At 35.7% G+C, this 24024-nt stretch overlaps 1 protein-coding gene across 1 annotated transcript in view; it reads left to right on the top strand.

Annotated features, from left to right (window-relative positions):
* LOC150089583 (kinesin-like protein KIF14) overlaps positions 1-24024 on the top strand; it is a 221881-nt gene that overhangs the window by 163810 nt on the left and 34047 nt on the right. The window contains exon 7 of the mRNA XM_090390040.1: positions 13326-13510. Coding sequence (XP_090246166.1) covers positions 13326-13510 — 185 coding nt within the window. The remainder of the gene's footprint in view (positions 1-13325; positions 13511-24024) is intronic.

The raw sequence follows: 24024 nt of genomic DNA, 5'->3' as shown, positions 1-24024 counted from the left end.
TTCTATATAATGTAATCGATCATTTGCTTGAAAAAAATTCATTAAACTGATTTTTTATTATAAAGAAATATGACCTTTTCAACAATAAAAATACTGTAATTCAAGATTCAGAAATAAGTGGAAATGAATAAATTTTCTAACATTTTAAAACAATTTATACATATTAAGAAATGACCTTACATGATGTGCACAACATTTTGAAAAATATTGGATTATTTTTTGTTGTACACTTGATTTTACTGTATATTGTTCTGATACATTGGGGCTTAAGGCCTCAAGCTGTGAAAGAGATTAGACTGTGTGTATTTTAATGCAGTTGCATCATTTATACACAGCTAAATATCGATTAGCAAATTTGCAATAGCGCCATCGTTTAAGTTACATCTCATATTGTGAATACCTTCATGACATTGCACTACTTTGAGTAAGTAACGCTTCACCCGAAGGAGAAGACTGTTGTTACTTATTCTCAGTGGATACCACCACCCAGACGGCACCGTTTCAGGGCTATTTGGCCCTTCTTCGGTGGGTTTAGGTACCCAAGTGATGTAATGATGGCAAACTTCACAGATATACTTCAGTCTTCTCCTTCGGGTGAGGTGTTACTTATTCGAAGTAGTGCAGTGTCATGGCAACTCGTCATGAAGGTATTCACAATATGAGATGTAACTTAAATGATGCCGCTATTGCAAATTTGCTAATCTATATTTAGTTGTGTATAAATGATGCAATTGCACTAAAATACACAATGTATATTGTTCATAAAAATGTTTGCATTTGTTTAAATACTCAAATATATTTGCTTGCACATTTCCTTCACATTGAAGGCCTCGATGCAAAGTTTCAAATGCTGCCAACATTTCATGTTTGGAAGGTTTAATATTGCCCTCATTTTCATCCAACTCATCATCAATATCGTTACTAGCTCTTTGAATACTCTCCAAAATGTTGGAGTCACTTGGATATTCAGCTGCTATAACATCATTATCAATTCCTAAAAATTCGTCATGAACAATTTCTCCACTGATCGAACCTCTCGCTTGGAGTCCTTTCCAAGATTGCTCAATATCTTGTAGTAGTTCATCCTTCTCATTGCTGTTAATTGGCGTTTTAGCAAAACCTGCTTTTGCGAAACAATTCTTAATCGTTTCTGTCACATCTTTAGTCCACACTTTTACCAACTCTGATATCCACATCTGCAAATCTGTAGGTCTGTGGGATTTTATTTGCAGTATAATTTTTTTCGGTATGCACCTTTGGTAGTGCATTGATAATGCCTTGGTCCACTGGCTGCAATTTAAGCAAGGTATTCGAAAGGAAGAAAACAAGCTTCACGCTTGTAAGTTTTAAAATTATCACGCTTGTAAGTTTTAAAATTACCAAGTGAAGGTGCAGGACAGTTGTTCACAATCAACACAATTTTTCTGTTTTCTTTCATCATCTTTCTATCAAAATTTAAAATCCACTGTTCAAAAATTTCATTTGTCATCCATGATTTTTTTTTTTTTTTTTTTTTTTTTTTTGTGTAGTTGTAGTCCAACTCTAACCACTTTATTCCTTTGGAACGTTGAGATTGTTTACTTTTGCCTATTACCAAAAACTTCACTTTTTCATTACCAAAGGTTGGCAGGGTTGTTAATGACAGTAATGGCAGTGTGCTACTGCAACAGGATCTAGATAATTTGGGCAGATGGGCTAAGAAGTGGCAACTGAAGTTTAACTTTGACAAATGCAAAGTACTGCATATGGGTAGAAGTAACCCCAGAGAAACGTACCAACTGTGTGGTACTACACTTTTAAGGTGGTAGAAAATGAACCTGGGAGTAATTGTGCAGTCAGATATGAAGTTTTCTGAGCAATGCAGACAGGCTGCCAGGGCAGGTCATGGGGTTTTGTCAATGATATATAGGAATTTTGCTAGCAGGGAAAAGGAGGTAATTATCCCTCTGTATAAGGCAATGGGCAGGCCACGCTTTGAGTACTGCGTACAGGTCTGGAGGCCTCATTTTAGGAAGGATGTAGATTTACTTGAGCGTGTACAGAGAAGGGCAACAGGATTGGTGAGGGGAATGAAGGGATCCTCTTACCAAGAGAGGCTTAAGTTCTGCAAATTGCAGTGGCTGGAGGCTAGGCACCTGCGCGGTGATCTGATTGAGGTATATAAGGCCTTGAATGGGTTGAGCATGCTGAATTCTGATGGGATCCTTCCACTTGTTCAGATTACGAACCTAAGGGGGCATAAATTCAAATTAAGAAAAGACAGATGTAGAATAGATGTGCGGAAATTTGCTTTAGCCAGCAGGTGGTTAATTGCTGGAACAAACTTCCATCTGTCGTTGTGGAAGTTGATAGGTTGAATAAATTTATGGAGGAACTGGACAGGCATTTGGAGGGAATGGCGTGATTTTTTTTTTTTTTTTTTTTTTTTTTTTTTTTGGCTGATGCTGCATAAGCTCATACATTTGCTTTCTTGCATCACATGCCACTACTACTACCAACCATATTTGCACTAACCAAGACTGTAATTCTCTCCTTACTATTTTTACCACCTAAATATTTATCGCCTTTAAAAAGTGTCTTGTTTGGCAGACATTTAAAAAATAGACCTGTTTTCATCAGGTCTATTTCATCAACATTGAATGTCTTTGGGCTCGTAGTCCTCCATAATTTTTTTCAAAACTGTTTCTTTTCAATGGATACATCTTCTTTGATTCAACTCTGCTTTCACCAGAAATAACTTTTTCGAATAAGCCATGGTGCTTTTTAAATTTGTCCAGCCAACCAGAACTGGCTTGAAATGTTTCATGCCCCAGAAAAGATGCATACTCCATAGCCCTGATATTAGCATGTTTTGGTCTCGATTCAACTTCATCCACTTAAAAACTACTTCATTTACATCTTCATACAGGCACAATTTCATGCACTTCCTACTGGGTTCCATTTCCTCAAACAGTTTGAGAATCTAAACAGTTTCAGAATGGTAGACACTACTGGCAGGGTTACCAAATTTTAAAGCAATTTCTCTTTTTTTTCCTTTTTTTTTTACACCCTTATCTACCCTGTTTAGCACTTCCACCTTTTCCACTACACTCAAGGATTTACTCTTAGACATTGTAAGGTTACTTGCACAGCAGCTAAAAGAAAACTGATTTAGGACCACTTGTATCTACCATGTAAATGGAGACGAGTAAAATTTAGTGAAAGTGTGGATAACTCATTTCTGCAAAACAACAGATGAATTTGTGGGATAAAGGAAAATCATTCTATCCTAATTATCTACTAGGGTGCTTATAGTATAAAACAGTGACCAGAGCCACTGTGTGAAGGTTAAAGCATATTCCCATGTAGGGAATATGCCTTAATCTTTTTGGCAATGGCTGTAGACACATATAGTAGAGGCAGTTGTATAGGTTTTGCAGGCACCACTAAATTGTGGAATGTTTTAGCTCTTAATTCATGCTTTCTACAGCATCAGCTCTATTGCCTAAAGGCCAGCGGTGCAAACAGTGTGTACCCAGGTCTCTTGAAATCAGTTCGTTATATGGAAAATTTTTTTTTTTCCATATAACGAAATGAAAATGGAAACTATTTTTGATGTAAATGGCCAAGGGGAAATCAAAATTTTCGCTAAATAGAAAAATTTGCTATATGGAATTTCATTAAAGAGAGATCTGACTGTATTTTATTATTTTAATTTATTTTTTTTATAAATAAACATTAAACCCGGATTAAAAATCATTAGCTAGTAGATATTTTCATAAGCATATAATTGCATACAGATTAGAGGCTGCATGGTCCTGGGCCTAGCTCTCGTGCTTAGGCCCAACTCGGGCTGGGTAACACGAATGATGCTCAGGCCTGTGCCAGGCATAAATCATAATGAATTGTTATTTCAAATATTTCGGGCTATTTCTTACATATATTTTTAAAAATTTTTTTATGTATTTAAATTCTTAAAGACTTATTAGAAAAAAATGTGTATTATTTGTCTGTTGGCACTTTTAATTGACCAATAAAGTGCACTTCGCCAATTCTCTAAAATTCACCGAAATTTGTACTCTTTCGTGGAAATGACCCCATCAGTAGTGCAAGCTCCAAAAGAAATATTAGTGCAGCCCGATTAGCAGTGCGAGACTGTCGAACCAATTTAAGTATGACAGTGTTGACTCTGCATTTTATTTCTGCACAATAAAAGGCGTGTAAAGAGAAGGTGGCCATTGATATTCATTTTGGAATTATGTTAAATATGGTACATTGAAAATTCATTACATTTTCTTTTTTTATAATTAATATAATTATTATTGTTATATAATTAATACTGAATTTTGAATATGAAAGTTTAGTTTATTATTATGAAACTTCAATGTAATGCAAGCGATTTTATTTATATAAAAAGTTTCAATAGGGGTGGGATATAATTTGGTTTGGGGGGGTGGAAAAGAACTTGAAAAACAAATTTGGGGTCGAGACTGTCTAGGCTTGTCGGGTCGGGCTGTCTAGTCTTCAAGCTGGGCCTGGTGAAAATAAAAAATGTTGGCCTGTGCAGACCTCTAACAGAGATATCATGTGGAATATCTTTTAAGCATATGTGGCAGAAATATAAATTTAAAATAAATTTAAGAATAAAACTTAATAAAAAACTTTAAAATTAAAATCTTATAAGATTTTCAATATATTCTTTGTTTTAAAGAATAAAAAAAAAAAGTAAGATTTGTTTCTGCCACTTTTCTGCACTTGAAAACCACTGCATATGCTCCTAAAAACCAAATAACAAACAACATAACATAACAATTTGAACAACACTGAGGTTTGTTTTTATTTTTACAGAATTTAAAATTATAACCTGTCATGACACAATGACCACAAACTGGCTTATCACTATATCTTCAGAGGCATGGGCACAACTTTTAAAGTGTGCCCGTACCTCTGACAATTACAGCATATAGTAACCAAACGAAATTCCTTAAACCTCTAGGACATCCATCCAATAAAGATTCTTGTTTGCTTATCAAGAAATTTTTTCTCACAGGATATTTCCAAGATCCTGTTAATTCCATTCTTGTTTTTGTTTTCATTAGAAAAATATTTTCACTTCATCACATACATCATCTCTGCATAGACACATATGTATTAGGTTCTTTCATATAACTCATTAAACAGATGTTCTTTAGTTCTCTCCTTCATTACATCATGTAATATTTTCAAACCAGGTTTCTTAGACTTAATGATATTCAATATCAGTTTCTTTATGTGAGATCATTTGCCTTAATATCCTCAAGCTCCTTGTTAGATTTAGGCTCAATCACAAAACCTTGTCGAGTAGTCTTTCTTCCCACTCTCCTAATTTGTACCCTTTTAAGAGAATTTGCCATGATTTTAGAGACTGTCTTTCTACCTCTATGCTAGACTTAAGTGTTGAATCATGTTCAGCTCTCATCAGAAGTACATTATTAGAACTAACAATATTTCTAAATCCATTACTCTGCTTTGCATAGCTGTCATAATTAGTTATGTTTCCTATTTTCCTTCTTAACACCATTTTTAACAACCTCACTGTATAGCTTTCCAGTACGCTGCAAACACTTAATTATTGCTGTATAATCAGTTAGTGACTCCCATCTAAACATCAATTTCTCTCTTTCAAGCATTCATTATCTATTCCCAATTTCAAGGACAAACTTTCCAGATAACCCTACTTAGCCAATATTTAATAGATAGTATCATTATTGACTCTGTGTTGGCCCCGAGTGCCAAGCGTTTCTAGTGATCAGGCGATATCTCTGCGATTATAAAGCGATTTCTAAAGTGATAGTGATACACGTTTATAGAGTTTAAAGAAAATTCTCTATTGTACATATATATATATAGTTGCTGAAAAGTACCAGCACAAAGAATCCTAAGAAAGGAAAGACACCTTTCTTTTATTTATTTTCTAGTTTACTAACTACTAATCAACTTCCGCTTGGTCACTAGGTGGCACCGCTCCTGCCTCCCCGTGGCGGGGCCGGAAACCTGGGAGGAAAAGCTCTCACTCCCAGGGCTAAAAGGAGCAAACATGAATGATCCAAACATCACAACCACAGATCCCAAAGATCCGACTCCTTTGAGTCGGAAAAATGAGGATAATGAGACAAATGTTACCAAAAGACAAAAAAAGGAGATAACATCGCTTCATGCACCTACCTTTCTAGTCCTCCACTCAACATCAGAACAGCCATTGGGAAAACTGTCGCCATTTGTAATACAAAAATGCCTAGAAAGTGTAGCTGGAACACCAAAAAATGTCAAGAGACTGAAATCAGGCGACATTTTAGTCGAGACAGCCAGTGCCAAACATGCAGAAAGACTGCTTCAGATGAGAACTTTTGGAGGGATCCCAGTAGCAGTCTCTCCCCATAACAGCCTAAACACATCAAAAGGAGTAATTTCTGAATGGGACCTTATTAGTGTCTCAGAAGAAGAAATTAAAAATGAGCTAGAAGATCAAGGCGTCATTGCGGTGAGAAGGATTAATGTTACTAGAGATGGTATACTTACTCCAACTAGAAATTTGATACTGACCTTTAACACTCCCAAACCACCTACATCGGTAAAGGCTGGATATCTAAATTGTAACATCAGACCATACATTCCGAATCCTCTCCGCTGCTTTAAATGCCAAAAGTATGGTCATTCACAAATGGCATGCCGTGGAGTTCCTATCTGTTCCAACTGTGGATCTCAAGATCATACCAATCAGAACTGTCCAGCCGAGCAACCAAAGTGTCCAAATTGTAAGGGGGATCATTCCGCCTATTCTAAGAACTGCGAATTCTGGAAAAGAGAAAAGCAGATTCAACGATATAAAGTAGAACACTCCGTAACATACCAAGAAGCTAAGAGAACTGTACTCCCGACTATTTTAAACAGACCTTCCTATGCACAGGTCATAAAGAAATGGCGTACAATAGAGACGCAAACAGATTTCACGATTCCCCCAAAGAAGTCTATTTCAGACTGGGCACGAGGTCTACTTCTCACATCCCAGCCAAAACAAAAAGAGAAAGTCACAAACACACCACTATCTGTACCTCCGAATGCAAAACACACAGAAACAAAAGCCACAGAAAAACGTAATGTCATAAGCCAGAAGCCAACAGAACAAATGGATACAGAATTGACCAATCAAGCAGAGGAATCAGTACTAGAGATTTTTGCGGAAGAAGAGATGGATACCGGCAAACCATATTTTCCCAAGGAAAAACATAAACTTGAAAAGCTTAAAGCAACAGCTAAGAAACAGTCTGACACTTTCTCGAAAACCAAATAATGGGGATTATAATCCAATGGAACTGCAGAGGTTTCCGCACTAATATACATGATATATATGATCTGATTGCACAGCATACCCCGCTGTGTCTTTGCCTGCAAGAAACGTATCTCAGACCTCAAGACTCTCCCACAGTAAAGAACTATATCACATACCGTAAAGACAGAGTAACAGGTTGCACGACCCATGGTGGTGTGGCAATTTTGGTAAAATCACACATTCCTTCCCAAGTTCTTCCACTAAACACAACCCTTGAGGCGGTTGCAGTACGCATAGCCATTAAATCTCTCATAACCATTATAACAATTTACGTTCCCCCAAACCAAGAATTACAACAACAAGACTTGGAAGATATATTAACTCAGTTACCTCCACCCTACTGTATACTGGGAGACCTCAATGGACACAGTCCTATGTGGGGAAACACAGCCATAGACCGGAGAGGAAAACAGATCGAAAAATGGATAGAACAGAATGACTTAACCCTGTTGAATGATGGCACACATACATACACGCATCTTCCATCGGGAAACAGCACAGCTATTGACCTATCATTATGCTCTCCAACATTATTTCCAATACTTGATTGGTCTGTACACAGAGATCCTCTCAGCAGCGATCACTATCCAATAATCATTTCCATGATATCAGGAACCACATGTCAGTCATGTAGAAATCCCAAATGGAAAGTAAATGAAGCAGATTGGGAACAGTATAAATCCATTGTAAAATTAGATGCAGATATTATCAAGCAAAAGCCTTTAGATGCAGCAGTACAATATGTAACAAATAAACTAATCCAAGCTGCTGAGCAGACTATTCCAAAAACATCACCACACCTTCCAAGACATCCAAAACCATGGTGGAATGAAGAATGTTCACACGCTAAAAGAGAGAGAATTAAAACCTGGAATAATTTCCGAAGATGTCCCACTACAGAGAACCTAGTATTATTCAAAAAGGCACGAGCGCGAGCCAGGTATGTTAGAAGAGCCAGTAGCAAAGCATCCTGGATAAAATTTGCATCCACTTTAACAAGTCCCACACCATCTCAAACTGTCTGGAATAAAATCAGAAAAATGAATGGCAGATACCAGATTAATCCACCCCCAATCCTAAACTGGAATGGACAAATCACCGCACAGCCTTCAGAAATAGCCAATGCACTGGGTGAAACCTTTGCCAAAACATCAGCAACCACATCATATACTCCTAATTTTCAAACATACAAGGCAAGAATAGAAAAACACAAACTGAATTTTTCCACAAGAAATGACGAACAGTACAACCTTCCGTTAACTTTCCATGAATTAAAAACAGCTCTGTCGCAGACAAAGCAAAGCGCTGTAGGACCAGACCAAATTCACTACATGATGATAAAGGAACTTGACCACCAATCCCAAATGGCATTACTTGAACTGTTCAACAAAATCTTTCTAGAAAACCAGTTTCCACATAGTTGGCATCATGCAATAATTCTGGCCTTCCCAAAACCGGGAAAGGATCTTTCCAATCCACGCAACTACCGTCCAATTGCTTTAACAAGTTGCCTAGGCAAAGTTATGGAAAAAATCATCAACGCTCGTTTAATGTGGTATTTGAACAGTAATAATCTTCTCGACCCGGCACAGCATGGTTTCAGGAAAAATCGCTCAACACTAGACCTACTTATAAAACTAGAAAACAGTATACGGAATGCCTTCATCCGCAAGGAACATCACGTCATGATCTGCTTTGATATAGAAAAAGCTTACGATACGGCATGGCGTTATGGAATCCTACAAAACCTACACCTCCTTGGTTTACGTGGACATCTTCCTAAATATATCCAAAATTTCTTGCAACACAGGACATTCCAAGTTAGGCTGCAGACAATCCTTTCAAAGGTTTTCATCCAAGAAGAAGGAGTGCCTCAGGGGTCTGTGCTTAGTACTACCCTGTTCGCTATTAAAATAAATACAATAACCGAGCACATTCCAAGAATCGTTGACGCTGCTTTATACGTTGACGATTTCAGCATTTCCTATCACTCTCAGAATATGCGAAGTATAGAACGTCAGCTACAAGGAACAATAAACAAAATAAGCAAATGGGCTCAAACAAATGGCTTCCGGATTTCCACACAAAAAACTGCGTGTATACACTTCTGTAGAAAACGAAACCTACACCCTGATCCCGAATTGAAACTTGACGGACATATTATCCCAGTAATACCAAGCATAAGATTCTTAGGACTTCTTTTGGATAAGAAACTAACATTCCTTGATCACATTAAACAACTCAGGCTTTCTTGCTTAAAGAAATTAAACATTCTCAAAGTTCTTTCCGCAACAACTTGGGGAGCAGATCGATATACACTTCTCAAACTTTATCGATCTATAGTTCGTGCCAAACTAGATTATGGAGCAGCTGTTTACGACTCGGCTAAACCAAGTGCTTTGAGATGGTTAGACCCCATACACCACAGTGCACTCCGTATAGCACTCGGCGCTTTTCGAACTTCACCTATACAAAGCCTTTATGCAGAAGCCCATGAACCTTCATTACAGCTTAGACGACAGAACTTGTTATTGCACTATGCCGTCAAGATAAAATCTATCAGTGATCATCCAAATAGAGTCTTTCTGTTTTCATATAACTGGGAAAACATATACCAAGCCCATCCACGGATGAATCGACCTGCCAACATCCGTCTGAAAGATTTACTGCTAAGCCGAGAGCTTGATTATGACAACGTAGCTACTGCAATTGCACAGACCATTCCACCATGGTGCATAGTTCAACCCATATATGATATGTATTTTCAAACCTGGGGGAAAAACACTCTATCCAGAAAAAACTACCAGCAGTTATATGCAGCATACAAAGAACAATATCCAAATCACACTTTCATATATACAGATGGGTCTAAATCAGAGACTTGTGTAGGAGCTGCAATTCATTTTGAGGATCGTACCTTCATCCAACAACTCCCAAAAGAATGCAGTATTTTTACTGCTGAATTACAAGCCATTTCAATGGCTATAAACCACATCAAACATAAACAGATAGCAAACAGCATTATTTTCACGGACTCGCTTAGCTCTGTTACTGCCTTGCAGAATGCAAATACCAAAGGACATCCAATCCTACAACATATCCAATTTTCAGTATCAAAGGTATTACAAAGAAATCACAATATCAGATTCTGCTTCCACATCTGATTATGCCTTTCATACAATGCCACATACAGATTACAAATCCTTGATCCACCAAAGCAGTATAAAACAATGGCAAAAACACTGGCTAGATCAGACTAACAACAAACTTCGCCTAATAAAAGAAACACTTCGACCATGGTCTACTAGCTTCCGATCGAATAGACAGGAAGAAGTGATCCTCGCTCGATTGCGAATCGGGCATACACATATGACACACTGTTACCTACTCAGAGGTGAAGATCCCCCTCAATGCCAAAACTGTCAAGTTCCGCTGACTATACATCACTTCATGGTGAACTGCCCAAAATTTCATAGAAAACGTCAAAGAGCCTTTCAATCAATAATGAATAAACAAAACAATCTCATGCTTAAAACAATTTTAGATGACCGGCCAAATATAACCGAAGTTTTCTTCTTCCTCAAGTTAACTGGATACTTTCAAAACATATAAAATTAATAGTACACCTTTTATAGAGAAACTACACAATATATAGAGCAAAGTCTTGGTTCTGCCATAAACCACAAGTAAAGTGAAAAAATGCTGATATACAAAACTCTCCTACCTAGGCTAGGCGCATTATAGCCTAAGCTGCTCTTGCGCCAATAGCTTTCAAATAAATAACAACAACGACTCTGTGTTCCTTAGCAAACAAAAAATCCTCTAAATTCCTTCTCATACTTGTAGTAACAACATTAATTGGTTCATTATGGAATTCATTAAATAATTGTTTCTGCTTATTTTGGCCATTCAGTCTATCCCCATCAGAAAACTGTGAATCTATGAAATCTGGTTCATAATCCAGTTAATTTCTACTAAATCCTGTGACTGATTTTCAGAAGCGTGCGAAGCAAAGAGATTTTTGTTAGCGCCAATGTTAACAGAATTATTAAAATTTTCAATATTCTTAACAGGATTCACTTAGTTACTCTCAAGTCCATTTTGATTTTCCTGTTGATCTGTCTCAGTTCATTATCTGTACATCATTTAATAGATTAGTCAAATTTTTCTTACATTTATTTCTCCTCCAATTACTTCTTTTCAAAACAGGAGATTTACTCTTAACTGAATTAGGAGTGTCCACAGAGCTCTCCCCTTCACGATAAATACGTCTACCACTGCTTGTCATATAATTCCCAGGGGTTCTGCTTCTTGAGGAAGCAGAGTTATCAACATCTAAGTCACATTTCAAGACCCTGCCAGAAACAGCCATAGACCAATCAACACTCCTGTCAGCACTACATTGTTCGACAGAAGGAGCGTTATGTTGCTCAGTACTGTCAAATTTAGTCTCTTCAGTCTTTAGCTTCTTATTTTGCTTTAAAATTTTCTTAAATTTCTTATGGAAACCCTTACTAACAGAATTTTATAACAGAATTTAAAAAACCATCACTATCTTCCAGTGATTGGTTAAATAACCCATTCACTATATTCACCTCATCATTGCTTATAAAAGGCACAATCTTCTTCTTCTTGAAAGTTCTTGAATTTTAACAGTGGATTTCTTATTTTGTTACCCTCCCCTAACACATTATCTTCATTAGCACTCATCTTATCCATTAACGTGCTTATTTAACAAAATTCAAATATAATTTGCAGTGTCACTGGCACTGAAAGTACCCCTTCTTCAAAAAGATTTCATTTACTAAACCGTAATATTATGCTGCTAGTTAGAATCACACACTTTAAAAGTGTGTGATTCTAACTAGCTATTTAAAGTGCTAGTATGGCTTCAAGCTTCTATGAAAGGTAACTTAAATCTGTTCAGGGATTGAAATCAGACCATTCCTACTTGTCTGCAAACGCAATAAGCATCACAAGAGTCACTACATCACCATTTTAAAGAGTCACTCCAATTCAAATAATGAAACACTCCTATCCAACCCATTCCTTGTGCTAATGCGTAGGCAGCCATTACTAGTAAAACAGTTGGAGAACATTTCAACAATTTAAGAACATTCTAATTGTTAAAAAGTATTTTCTGTTATAATTGCTAAAGAAACACCAAATTCAATGTAAAAAATATCACCAAAGATAGATCTTCACTTCCTGAACCAGAATCGTATATTTATTTTCATCTGTAACATCACTTTACTAACAAAATTACCACTTTGAAAAATAGCTAAGATTTACGTGAGTATCACTATGCAAATAAAATAGCGAAAGTAGCTCTGATCCTTATTGGCGTCACGGAATGATAGTTGGCAGCATTAAGCCAAAATGTTAACCTGCACTGCTGGATTGGGTCAGCTGAAACATACTTGCCTAAGAAATAAAGATCATGGGTTTGAATGCTGCCTCTGGTTTGGGTGTTATGATTGTCTGATTTCTTTAATATATATAAATAGTGTGATATGATTTGAGTAAGTGACTAAATCTTCTTAAATTTAAATATACATTACTGTACTTTTAAGTACTGTGTTGTGAACTAATATTGAATGTCTTGCAAAAATAAAGATTTTATACATCACAACATAGTAACAATGACATACGGTCTAGGAAATATGTAGAACAAATAAGAAACTGGTGCTTGGAAATTATTAATGGAATATAATTCATAAATTTGGCACCTCTGTTGGTTTTGTTTTTATGTTTGATCAGCCTATTTTCTCTCTGCTGTTGTATGGTTGACCACCCCCAGAGAAATATTCAAAAAGCGATGGATTGATGAGTGTGCCAGACTTTTCAGATTCTGCTTTTATCAGTTTTAAGTATGTGCATAATACAAATTAAATAATATAATTTAGAAGATTTAGAGAACTTTTTGAGTGTTATTATTAAATTATACTAAATAATTCTTAATATGATTTTTTATCAGAAGCTTGGAGTTGCATTACAGATAGATGAAACGTTTCCATATTTGGTTAATCTCCATGAAGATCCTCAGCTGACAGGAACTCTGTTTTATGTACTTTATCCTGGTAAAACCACTGTTGGACATTTTCAGAAAGATTCTAAAGTTGATATTCAACTACAAGGCAATCTGATTGCAGACGAGCACTGGTAATTAGTAGTTATTCTTCTCTTTAAAGTAGAGTTTAGATAAAAAAAAAATTGACACAATATCAGTAATGTCACAGTTATAATATAGTCGGATTTCCTTCATAAGGAATAACAGGTATCAACCCTGTTTACATTTTCCTTAATAGTTATCAAATGAAAGATGTGCATGATCATTAAATAACAGGCAAAATCGTAATACAGAGTGATTATAAACAAAATGTCACTCCAGCCAAGCTGTAGGTAGAAAAATGTTAATGGTAGAAAGGTGATATTTGGAATGTTACAAGGAGGGTGTTAAAAAGTTCATTGCCTGAGTAAGGTTAGTGATAGTGTTAAAAATTTCCACATTTAATGATACAGTAGAGCATCAAATTTGAACATCAATAATCTGAACGAGCCAGCATTTATTTTTTTTTATGCTGGTGCTATAAAACAATTATAGTAAGTGCCATTATTATGATCACGGTTGCGGATTGTATTAAATGGTAATTCTAATAAGCGAATATTATCAAAAGGCTATAAAAATGACAATATAAAGCACAAATTTACTTTTATTAGTTTAACAATTAACAAAATTAAATGATACATGAAAATCGACACAGACTGAATGCTGAATTGACAAACTATCAACAAACCGAATGCCATCCAACACAACTACTCTTGCTGAAAAGATTGAAAGATCTGGCAGCAAAGAAATGAATTTCGAAAAAGGTGCAGCAAAAAAATAAGTAATTATTTTTGTTAAAGTTGTGTGAATGAGGAAAGATGGACAAAATCATTATACAGTCATCCAAATATTTGAGAAAAAGGTGACTAACACCAAAGGCAAGTCATGAGGATATGCTTAAAACATTGGAGAAAGATGTCCCTTCCTGTTCCATGGTTAAGAACTGGGCAGGAGAATTTAAATGAGGGAGTGAGAGCTCAGAAGATTAACCACACTTTGAAGACCTGCAACATCTGTCACTCCAGAAGTTGACAGTGTGCATGATCTGATTTTTTACAAGTGAGTTTGGTTCATTGCCAGCATCTTGGGCCTCTCATCTAAATGCATGTACCACATAATAACAGAGGTTCTTGCTGAAAAAGGTTTCAGCATGATGGGTCAAAGATGCACATGAGTTATCAAATCAAGTGAATATTTACATCATTTTCAAGCAAATCTAGCACATTTCCTTGCAAGGTGTGTGACCATGGATGAGATGTAGATGAATGACTTTCAGCCAGAGACAAAAGAGCAATCCAAACAGGGAAAACTGTTTGGACTGCTTCTTTGTTTTCTTTGAAAACACTGCTGGGAGCCATCGTGAACTAATAAATACATGGGCTGTGTTAGGGTAACTAAGAGAAAAAATAGGTGCATGCATACTTGCATGTACACCAATGCTAGAAGTATAGTAAATAAATTTGATGAATTTGAAGTGCTGGTCAAGACATCAAAGGTGGATTATCAGTAGTGATGATGCATGCATTAGGAATTTGCAGATAAAGGAACCACTAGGTGACAGTGATCACAGTATACTGATGTGGGATTTACTTAAAGAAGTAACTACCACCAAGAGTAAAGGGAAGAGTTTTTGTTTTCGTAAAGGTGACTATAGTGGGCTCAGACTGTTTCTAAATTCTCTACAGTGGGATCAACCGATGATGTTAAAAACAGTGAATTCTAAATGGGAAGCCTTCAAGGAATTAATATTGGAAGCTACAAGGCTTTTCATACCAACTAAGAAATATTGTTCAAGATTTAGACCTAAATGGATGTCAGATGAACTGATGAGGCTCATGGCAGAGAAAAAAAGTGTGCGATGCGTATAAATTATCAGGTGACACAGAAGCTTATGGCAGATTATAAGCTAGTCTCTAATCAAGTCACAAAGGAGGTTAGGCAAGCAAAGGCCAATTACGAGAAATCCTTGGCAAAGGATGCGAAGAAAAACAGCAAAGACTTCTTTACTTATGTAAACTCTAGAAGGAAGGGGATGAATCAGAATGCCCTCTTGATGTTGGTGGTTCGACTGTTGATGATCCTGCTCAGATAGCTGATAAACTGAATGAGTATTTTGCATCTATATTCACACAGGAGGAATTCTGTAAGGAAGAGGGGGGCAGAAGTTTACTAAACTCTGGCAGGGAGATAAATGATTTTATAATAACTGAGAGCAAAGTAGAGAAGAAATTGTTGAAGTTAAACATAAAGGCACCTGGGGCGGGTGTGACTATATAGTTACATTAAAAGAGGCACAAGGGAAGTAAGCAAACCCGTAGCCATAATTATGAGAGCATCCTTAGATTCAGGAAGAAAGAAAGGTGGTTCAAAGGGTGACCAAAATAATTTTACACCTGTTACTTTAAATTCTGGTCCGGGGAAAATAATGGAGGCACTAGTTAAAGAAGTGTTGTAGGATCATCTAGACAAGACTTCAGTAATAGTTCAGCCGCAGCATAGGTTTGTTAAGGGGAAGCCTTGTCTGACCAATATGATTGGATACTACAATGTGGTTACAAAGGAACTGGATGCAAAAAATAATTTTGATATCATATACTTGGATTTCAGGAAAGGTTTTGATACTGTTGCACAAATTGGAGTGGTATGGCATTAAGGCAAGTTGCTGCAATGGATAAAGGGATGGTGAGTGGGAGATGGCAGAGAGTGGTAATAAATGGACAATGCTCTACGTGGACTAATTTTATTAGTGGAGTCCACCAGGGTTCGGTGCTGGGACCATTGTTGTTTTTTGTATTTATCAATGATGTCGATGAAGGTATATCAGGCTTAATGTCCAAGTTTTCAATGGTTGGCAGGGTTGTTATTAACAGTGAAAACAGTATGCTATTGCAACAGGATCTAGAAAAGTTAGGTAGATGGGCTGAGAAGTAGCAACTGAAGTTTAAAAGTTTATACTCCGGCACGACCACCAGGTCAGTGGAGTTTACAATAAATCAGTCAATACAAATATTAATCGTATTTAGTAGTCACAGTCTTTGAACCCCAGTCCACTCAAAGAGTGTGTGTTACTACACTCGTGCTCTTGACCACTCGGCTATGTCAAGCCTATAACATTGACAAATGCAAAGTACTGCATATATGTAGTAGTAATCCAAGAGAAATGTACGAATTGTGTGGTATTACACTCAGGGAGGTGGAGAATAAAAAGACCTGGGGGCAATTGTGCAGTCAGATATGAAGTTCTTTGAGCAGTGCAAGCAAGCTGCCAGAGCAGGTCATGGAGTTTTGTCAATGATTTATAGGAATTTTGCTAGCAGAGACAAGGAGGTGATTATCCCTTTGTATAAGGCAATGGTTAGACCTCACCTTGTGTACTGCATACAGGTCTGGAGGCCTCATTTTAGGAAGGATCTAGAGTTGCCTGAGCGAGTACAGAGAAGGCAACAAGATTGTTAAGGGGAACAAAGGGGTTGCTCTTACCAAGAGAGGCTTACGTTCTGCAAGTTGCAGCATCTGGAGACTAGACACCTATGAGGTGATCTGATTGAGTTGTATAAGGATTTGACTGGTTTGACGAGGCTCAATGCTGATGGGATATTTCTGCTTGCTCAAATTAAGAACCTGAGGGGGCATAGATTCAAATCGAGGAAAGACAGTTGTAGAATAGATGTATAGAAGTTTGTCTTTAGCCAGTGGGTAGTTGATTGCTGGAACAGACTTTCATCTGTTGTTATGGAAGTTGATAGCTTAAAAAAATTTAAGGCTGAACTTAGAAGAGGGTTAAAAAACATTTGGAGTGACTGTATGGGTGAAATGGGAAGGTGTTTTTTTTTTTTTGTTTTCTGGCTAATTCTATATAAGCTTGCTTTTCTTGCATCATATGCCTTAAATAATTCTAATGCTAATAATCCAACAGTACCTTGAGTTAAGAATAATTATATTTTGAGTTTCACATAGACAGTTCAAGAAACTAATGGTGTTTAGTTATTGTTGTCACAATTATTTGTGGTATGCTGTTTACCGATTCTTTTCTTCTTATTGTGATAACCATAGCCCAACATGACTGTTCTGGTTCTGTTCCAACCCTTGTTTCTAATCCAGTTTCAGAGTATGACATTTTGTTCACTGAGAAATCATGGAGTTATTTTATTCTGTTCTCATTATTATTTTATTATTTGATTTTAGAGTCCAGCTTTCTTGTTTGTAATCATGCAGCTAGGTAAGGTTATTGTTTAAAAGAATTACAATTCTAGTAAAAGAATTGTTACCTAAGAATTATAAGAAAATAATTATTATCAGATGGAATGTAGTTGTGGTTGCACTACTACTATATGCACTAGGGCTTGCAAACCTGTTTTATAAACTGGTTAAATCCGGTTTTCATATTGAGTTGTTAAAACCGAAACCGAGCTTCTAAAACCGGATTCAAATATTTTTTTAGTTAGCCCTCAAATATAGTTTTTTGTTACTCACATTTTCTTTTGTTTGTTCGTTTGTCTGGATCGTTCAACTGCTTTATGTTTTTTATTTTATTTTAAGGTAAGAATCTCAGGGCAAGTGGCCCAAATCTAGGAGGGGTACCTTTTATCTTCCCACCTGTATCATGGCATGATGCAGATGCACTCATTTACGACTGAGTGAGTCGGAACAATAGCGTAAAAGAAAATGCTCAACATCTCTCCGTTCCATCTATCTTGTTCGCCAGTCAAGTTATGGAACCCGCCTTATTGATGGTTACCCACTAGAAACAGATTCGTTGAATATTGCATCAAATTTCAATCGTAGAAAGTTTTTTGCTTCTTTATTCCTATTAAATTTGCGGACAAATGTTCTCCAAAAAGCAGCTTCACCAAATGTAGCTTTTATGTAATTTTGAAAATACAATAGATTTAATTGGGGGAAAAAAATTGCAAGTAAATAAATAAATTTCTTTCGTGAAAATTTTGAAAATTGCTTCGTTTAGACTCTTCATTCAGTGCTTGCGGGAGTGACACATAGTATTGTGCCTTTTGTTATCTTTAATATTTTTATTTAAAATTGTCGGTGATATAAATTCCTACTAATTAATATTTATTACTCTTAATATGTCTAAGATGAAATCAAATTTATGGAATTATTTTGCTCGAAAAAGCAAAGGTGAAGCACAATGTTCAAAATGTCAGAAGATAATGAAGTCATCTGGAGGATGGTAAGAACATTAGAAAACTTTATCGTTAAAAAATCTATGGAAGAAGAGATTTCAAAATTAGCTGCTTTAGATGGATTTTCTTTTTATTCATTTGCCAAGAGTGAGTTTATACAATCAAGGCTTCACCTTCAGAGAAATAAATACGATAAATTACCACCAGCCTCAGTGAATGGAATTAAAAAAATGGTTCTGAATTCTTATAAAACTAAGAAAGAAGAACCTCATTCAGCATTTCAAAAATTCATTGGTTTTGGGTGCACGGTATTCATTGACTCTATACGAATATACATCTATACAAAATAAAAGGTATATGAATATAAATGTGCATTCAAAAGACAATTATTGGTCGTTAGGTCTTATTGAGATTAATGGTTCACTTGATAGCAGAAGAACTGAGCAAATTGTGGATGGACACTTGAAGGAATTTGGTTTGAACTTGGATGAGGATATTGTTGCTTGCACCACCGATGGAGCAGCAATGATGATTAAGTTTGGCAAGCAAATTACGCCTAATCATCAACAATGTATAGCCCATTGTATATATCTGTCAGTTATAGATGTACTTTATGAAAAAGCAATCATTTATGGTGCCACAGTCTCTGAATCTCCCAAAGACAATGAAGAAAATTAAAATAATGAAGAAAGTAGTGATGATGAAGAAGTTGAAGAAAGACAGCAAGGCATGCTTTATCAAACCGACTTTACCGATTAACTCATTTATTTCTTCAATCCGATGGCCAATATTGCACAAACTATTAATAAAGTCAGAAAAATTTGCAAGCTTTTTTGAAAATCGCCTACCAAAAATGACATATTACAAAATTTTGTTAAAGCAAAATTTAATGGGAAAGAATATAAACTTATATTAGATTGCAAGACTAGATGGGATAGCACATTCTATATGATTGAGAGATTTTTGAAATTGAAAAATTTCATTCCAAATGCTCTGTGCAGTACTGTCAACTGAAGCTGTGTCTAACGATCACTGGAAAACACTTCAATTGCTACGTGAAACTTTGCGACCTGTTGAAATGATTCTGAAGGCTATAACCTCAGAAGATACAGACTTACTTAAAGCAGAATCTTCAATAGAATTTCTACTTGCTAAGCTTGATACAGCAGAAAACCCATTTGCTTTAAAGTTTCACCAAAGCCTTTTGCAGCGTTACAATGCAAGACAAAATTTCCAACTGTGGCTTTGCTGAGATATCTACATAACCCCAAAAAGTTTAGGAAAGAAGATTCAGATTCAAGAATTTTCCAAGTAAGCAAGTTTTGAAAAAAGCATGCTGAAGAGATTTATCAGAGATTATTTGCAAAACATTCCGAAGGAGTCTTAGCATTGAATGAAGAAACTGAAAATAAACGAACTGTTCTTTTAGAAGAAAACAAAGACTCGTGTAGTTCTGATGTTGGAGATACACTCATGCAAGAGTATGATAGTGTAATAAAGAGATTAACTGAAGAGCCTTCAAAATATCCGAGTGAATTGGAAATCAGCATAGAATTTAAAATTTTGGAGGCAACTAGCAGTAGAAGTGAAAAGCTGGAGAAAGTTTATAGAGCACTGCTGACCATTAAACCAACAAGTGTCCAATCTGAGAGAGTGTTTTCGATCACTGTTCTCTTTAACACAAAAATAAGGTCAAGTCTATCAGGAAAAATGCTTAATATACTGTGTTTTTTAAAGGATCATTTTCAGAAAAAAAGCTGAGCAATAAATAGTAAAGTAATTTCCCCAAGCTGTGTTTTTTTTTTTTTTTTTTTTTTTTTTTTCACATTATTTTTATTTATTTATTATTATTATTTTTTTGTTTACTATACAAGAAGATATTTTTTATTCAAAGGATTTGAATACAATTTGTAATTTTGTATAATCTCAAGCTGGTTACTTTTTTGGAATATTTTAATTTTTTTATTTTTTTTAATATAAGAGGTGATAGATTTTGTTTAAAAGATTTGATTACGATTTGTACAATCTACCCAAGAGAAAATAAATACCTGTGTTATACGCTTTTAGTTATTTTCCCTAAGTCTGAGAAAATCGGTTTTAAAACCGGTTTTAAGAGTAAACTTCGGTTAAACTCGGTTTTGAAATTTCTCGGTTTTATGCAAGCCCTAATATGCACCCATTTTGTTTTTGAACTTCCTCTTTTCATAAGTACTATCCACTGCCTTTTTTTGCAGTGGGGAAAAAAATATTAGATTACTGTAGTACTCTCTCTCTTTAGAAGAAAAGACAAATTCTCAAAGTTCAAGAACTGGCATTCTAAACGAATATTTGGGAAAGGGTTCCCCAGGCAGTGGGAGGATAGTGATTAGTAATTGTGGAAAATGATGCAGAAAAGCAAGCTTATTCAGCATCAGAGGCCGGGGAAACCACCCTTCCCACATCACTTGTCCATCCCCTCCAACAGTTTGTCTAGTTCTAGAATTTATTCAAACTATCCACTCCTGCAACAACAGATGGAAGTTTGTTCCAACAATCAACTTTGCTGGCTGCAGCAAACCTCTGCATTTCTATTTTGCAACCATCTTTCTCCAATTTGAATTTATGTCCCCTCATGTGTTGCAGTGTCAGCAAGAGGAAGAATCCCATTAACTCAATTCATTCAAAGCCACTCACTCCACTTAGATCACCTTGCAAGTACTGTCTCCAGATGCCATAATTTGCAGAACTGAGTCCTTTTTTGTACTCAAAATGATTCTGGACAGTACACACCTAGATATATAATTGGGCACACAGAAAAATTTATTGTTGTTTCTTGTAATAAAGGTTATTCTACATGCAGGTTATAAGATTATCCTTATTCTGTAAAACTTCGTTAATAGATTTGTTATTTTCAGTATTGAATACAAAGAAACTGTAATTCAATTTCTTTGCATTTAATGTTGTATTGTAATAAACTCAAAATAAATATAAAAATGTTATTGCCTATAATAGTTGTTTGTTGCACTATTTTTTTATTGCATATTATCTGACGTCTAATGATGGTATTTTTAGAATGTAGTACTTGAACAAAAATTAGCATCTTCCCAATTTTCCTCTTTGACTTGATACTTTTTCTACTTTAATAAAATTCAATTTAATAGTTATTTTGGAGAATAATGAAAATCCATGCAACTTGCATAGAGTGAAACCTATCTTAATTTTCCAGAAGGAACGGAGATAATTCTTAGATATTTCATGCTACCTCTCCTTGTATCACTTCAGTGATTGATTTATGTCCTGTTACAATGAATGTGTAAATTTGAAGGGTAATAAGGACAGCAACTCACTCACTGAAGAAGTAATGTGCAGGAAGTAGAGGATGTATATAAATTATTCGCCTGTTTATGGAGCTCAATTAAAATTTTATTGAGAGGTATGATGAAATGGTTTGCTTTGTTATAAAATGGTTATTCTTATCACACAGCCACACTTCATTAAACCTCCACATGGGCTACCTTTGGTAGCACATATAATGTCAAGACCATAGCTGATTTCATTAAGTGTTTTGAAGCATCTCTTGAGAAATAAAGCCACTGCCTGTTTAATCCGGTCTTTTAACTTTGTGATGTTAACTTTTTTTCATAAGCTTTGTCTATTATATAGTCCCATATAAAGAAATCCATAGGTGTCATATCCGGAAAGAGGAGGCCATGGAATGGGACCATTCCAGGTGATCCATTGGTTTGGAATTTTTTTATTGAGGAACATGCATATGCAAACTCAAGTGTGATGTCCCCTCTTGCTGATAGAACTTGTGTGGCTGCATATTTTCCAGCTGAGATGCAGCATATAATTCAAGCATATCTAGGTAATATTTGGAATTCACAGGGTTTTCATGGGTTCCCTGACAAAGCCCACATGAAAATATACAGGCATACCTCGATTAACGAATAGGATGCATTCCACGAAATTACTTCGTTAAGCGAAACTTCGTTTTCAGAGGTAAAAATACTATGGCCAGAATAGGGATACGTTCCTACGTAAAGAAAATGAAAAGCTTTTTTTCGAACAAAGAAAAGTTTTATTAAATAAACAGTCAACTTACATACAAAGTGAAATCACATTTTAAAATATGAGGTTAAAGTTCATTGTTTATGCTTTTTTTCTCTTTCATTTAACAATTGCCTATACAGAGTTATTGCATTTAACACTGATCGCTTAACTATAACACTTCTTCCTAAATCAGGATCATTTTCACAAAAAAAAATTTAAAACGTTTTCAATGTCATTTAAGTACCTTTTTAAATCTTTGGTTGTTAACACTTTTTCGGCAGGAACTTCTTTAACTTCGCCTTCATTATCTTTGTCTTCGTTGTTAACAAGGTTTTCTAAATCTTCCACTGAAAAACCATCATCTTCTGCATTCAATAAATTTCTAACATCCTCTTCTTCGAAACCTATTGATTGAGCCATCTGGATAACTTCATTTCTAATTTCTTGGATGTTATTTTCTTCTTCTAGTACAACTTCTGGCCATATTTTGCGCCAAACTCCATTTAAGCATTTCTTAGTGACTTCTTTCCAAGAACTATCAATGTTTTCAATTGCGTTTTTAATGGTGTAGTTTTTCCAAAAAGTTTTAACTGTCATTTCCTCTTTATCCTCTAGTTCAGGTAAATTGCTTAAAATTCGACGTAGATAATAAGCTTTAAATGATGCTATTACTCCCTGATCCAATGGTTGAATCAGGAAAGTTGTGTTTGCTGGAAGAAACACAACTTTGACAGGAATGCATGTGTCCAACGTGTTAAGATCAGTAGGATGTCCCGGAGCATTGTCTAACAACAAAAGAGCTTTTTCTTCAAAGTTGTTTTTTTTGACAATACCGTTTTACTCCAGGACAAAAGTGGTTAACAAACCAATCAGTAAATAACTCCTTGGTAACCCACGCTTTTCTATTTGCTTTCCATATTACAGGTAAATTCATTTTTATGTTACCTTTTAACGCCCTCGGATTTTCTGAATGGTAAACTAATAACAATTTTAATTTATAATCGCCAGAGGCATTTGATCCAAAGGGTAACGTTAAACGGTCTTTGGCTGCTTTGAACCCAGCAGCTGATTTTTCTTCAATAGAAATGAAGCTTTTTGTTGGTAGCCGTTTCCAGAACAAACCGCTTTCGTCAACATTGAACACCAAATTTGGTGGAAAATTTTCACGTTCAATTATTTCCTTTAGTTTTTCTGGAAACTTATTTGCAGCTTCTCCTGTTAATTTTACACTATGAATCCTGGCCCGTTTTTTTAAATTTCTCGAACCAACCACGAGAAGCCCTAAAGGTTTCCGTAATTTCTTCAGTTTGTTTAGATTTCAGGTGATTAAACAAAAATAATGCTTTTTCTTGAATCACCATTTGACTTAAAGGCATATGACGTTGTGACATATC

This window comes from Mastigoproctus giganteus, chromosome 2, assembly GCF_048544385.1.
Source record: "Mastigoproctus giganteus isolate SK-2022 chromosome 2, ASM4854438v1, whole genome shotgun sequence".
Taxonomy (NCBI): domain Eukaryota; kingdom Metazoa; phylum Arthropoda; class Arachnida; order Uropygi; family Thelyphonidae; genus Mastigoproctus; species Mastigoproctus giganteus.
The sequence above is the reverse complement of the archived record's forward strand: the minus strand, read 5'-3'. Positions and strand labels throughout refer to the sequence as shown.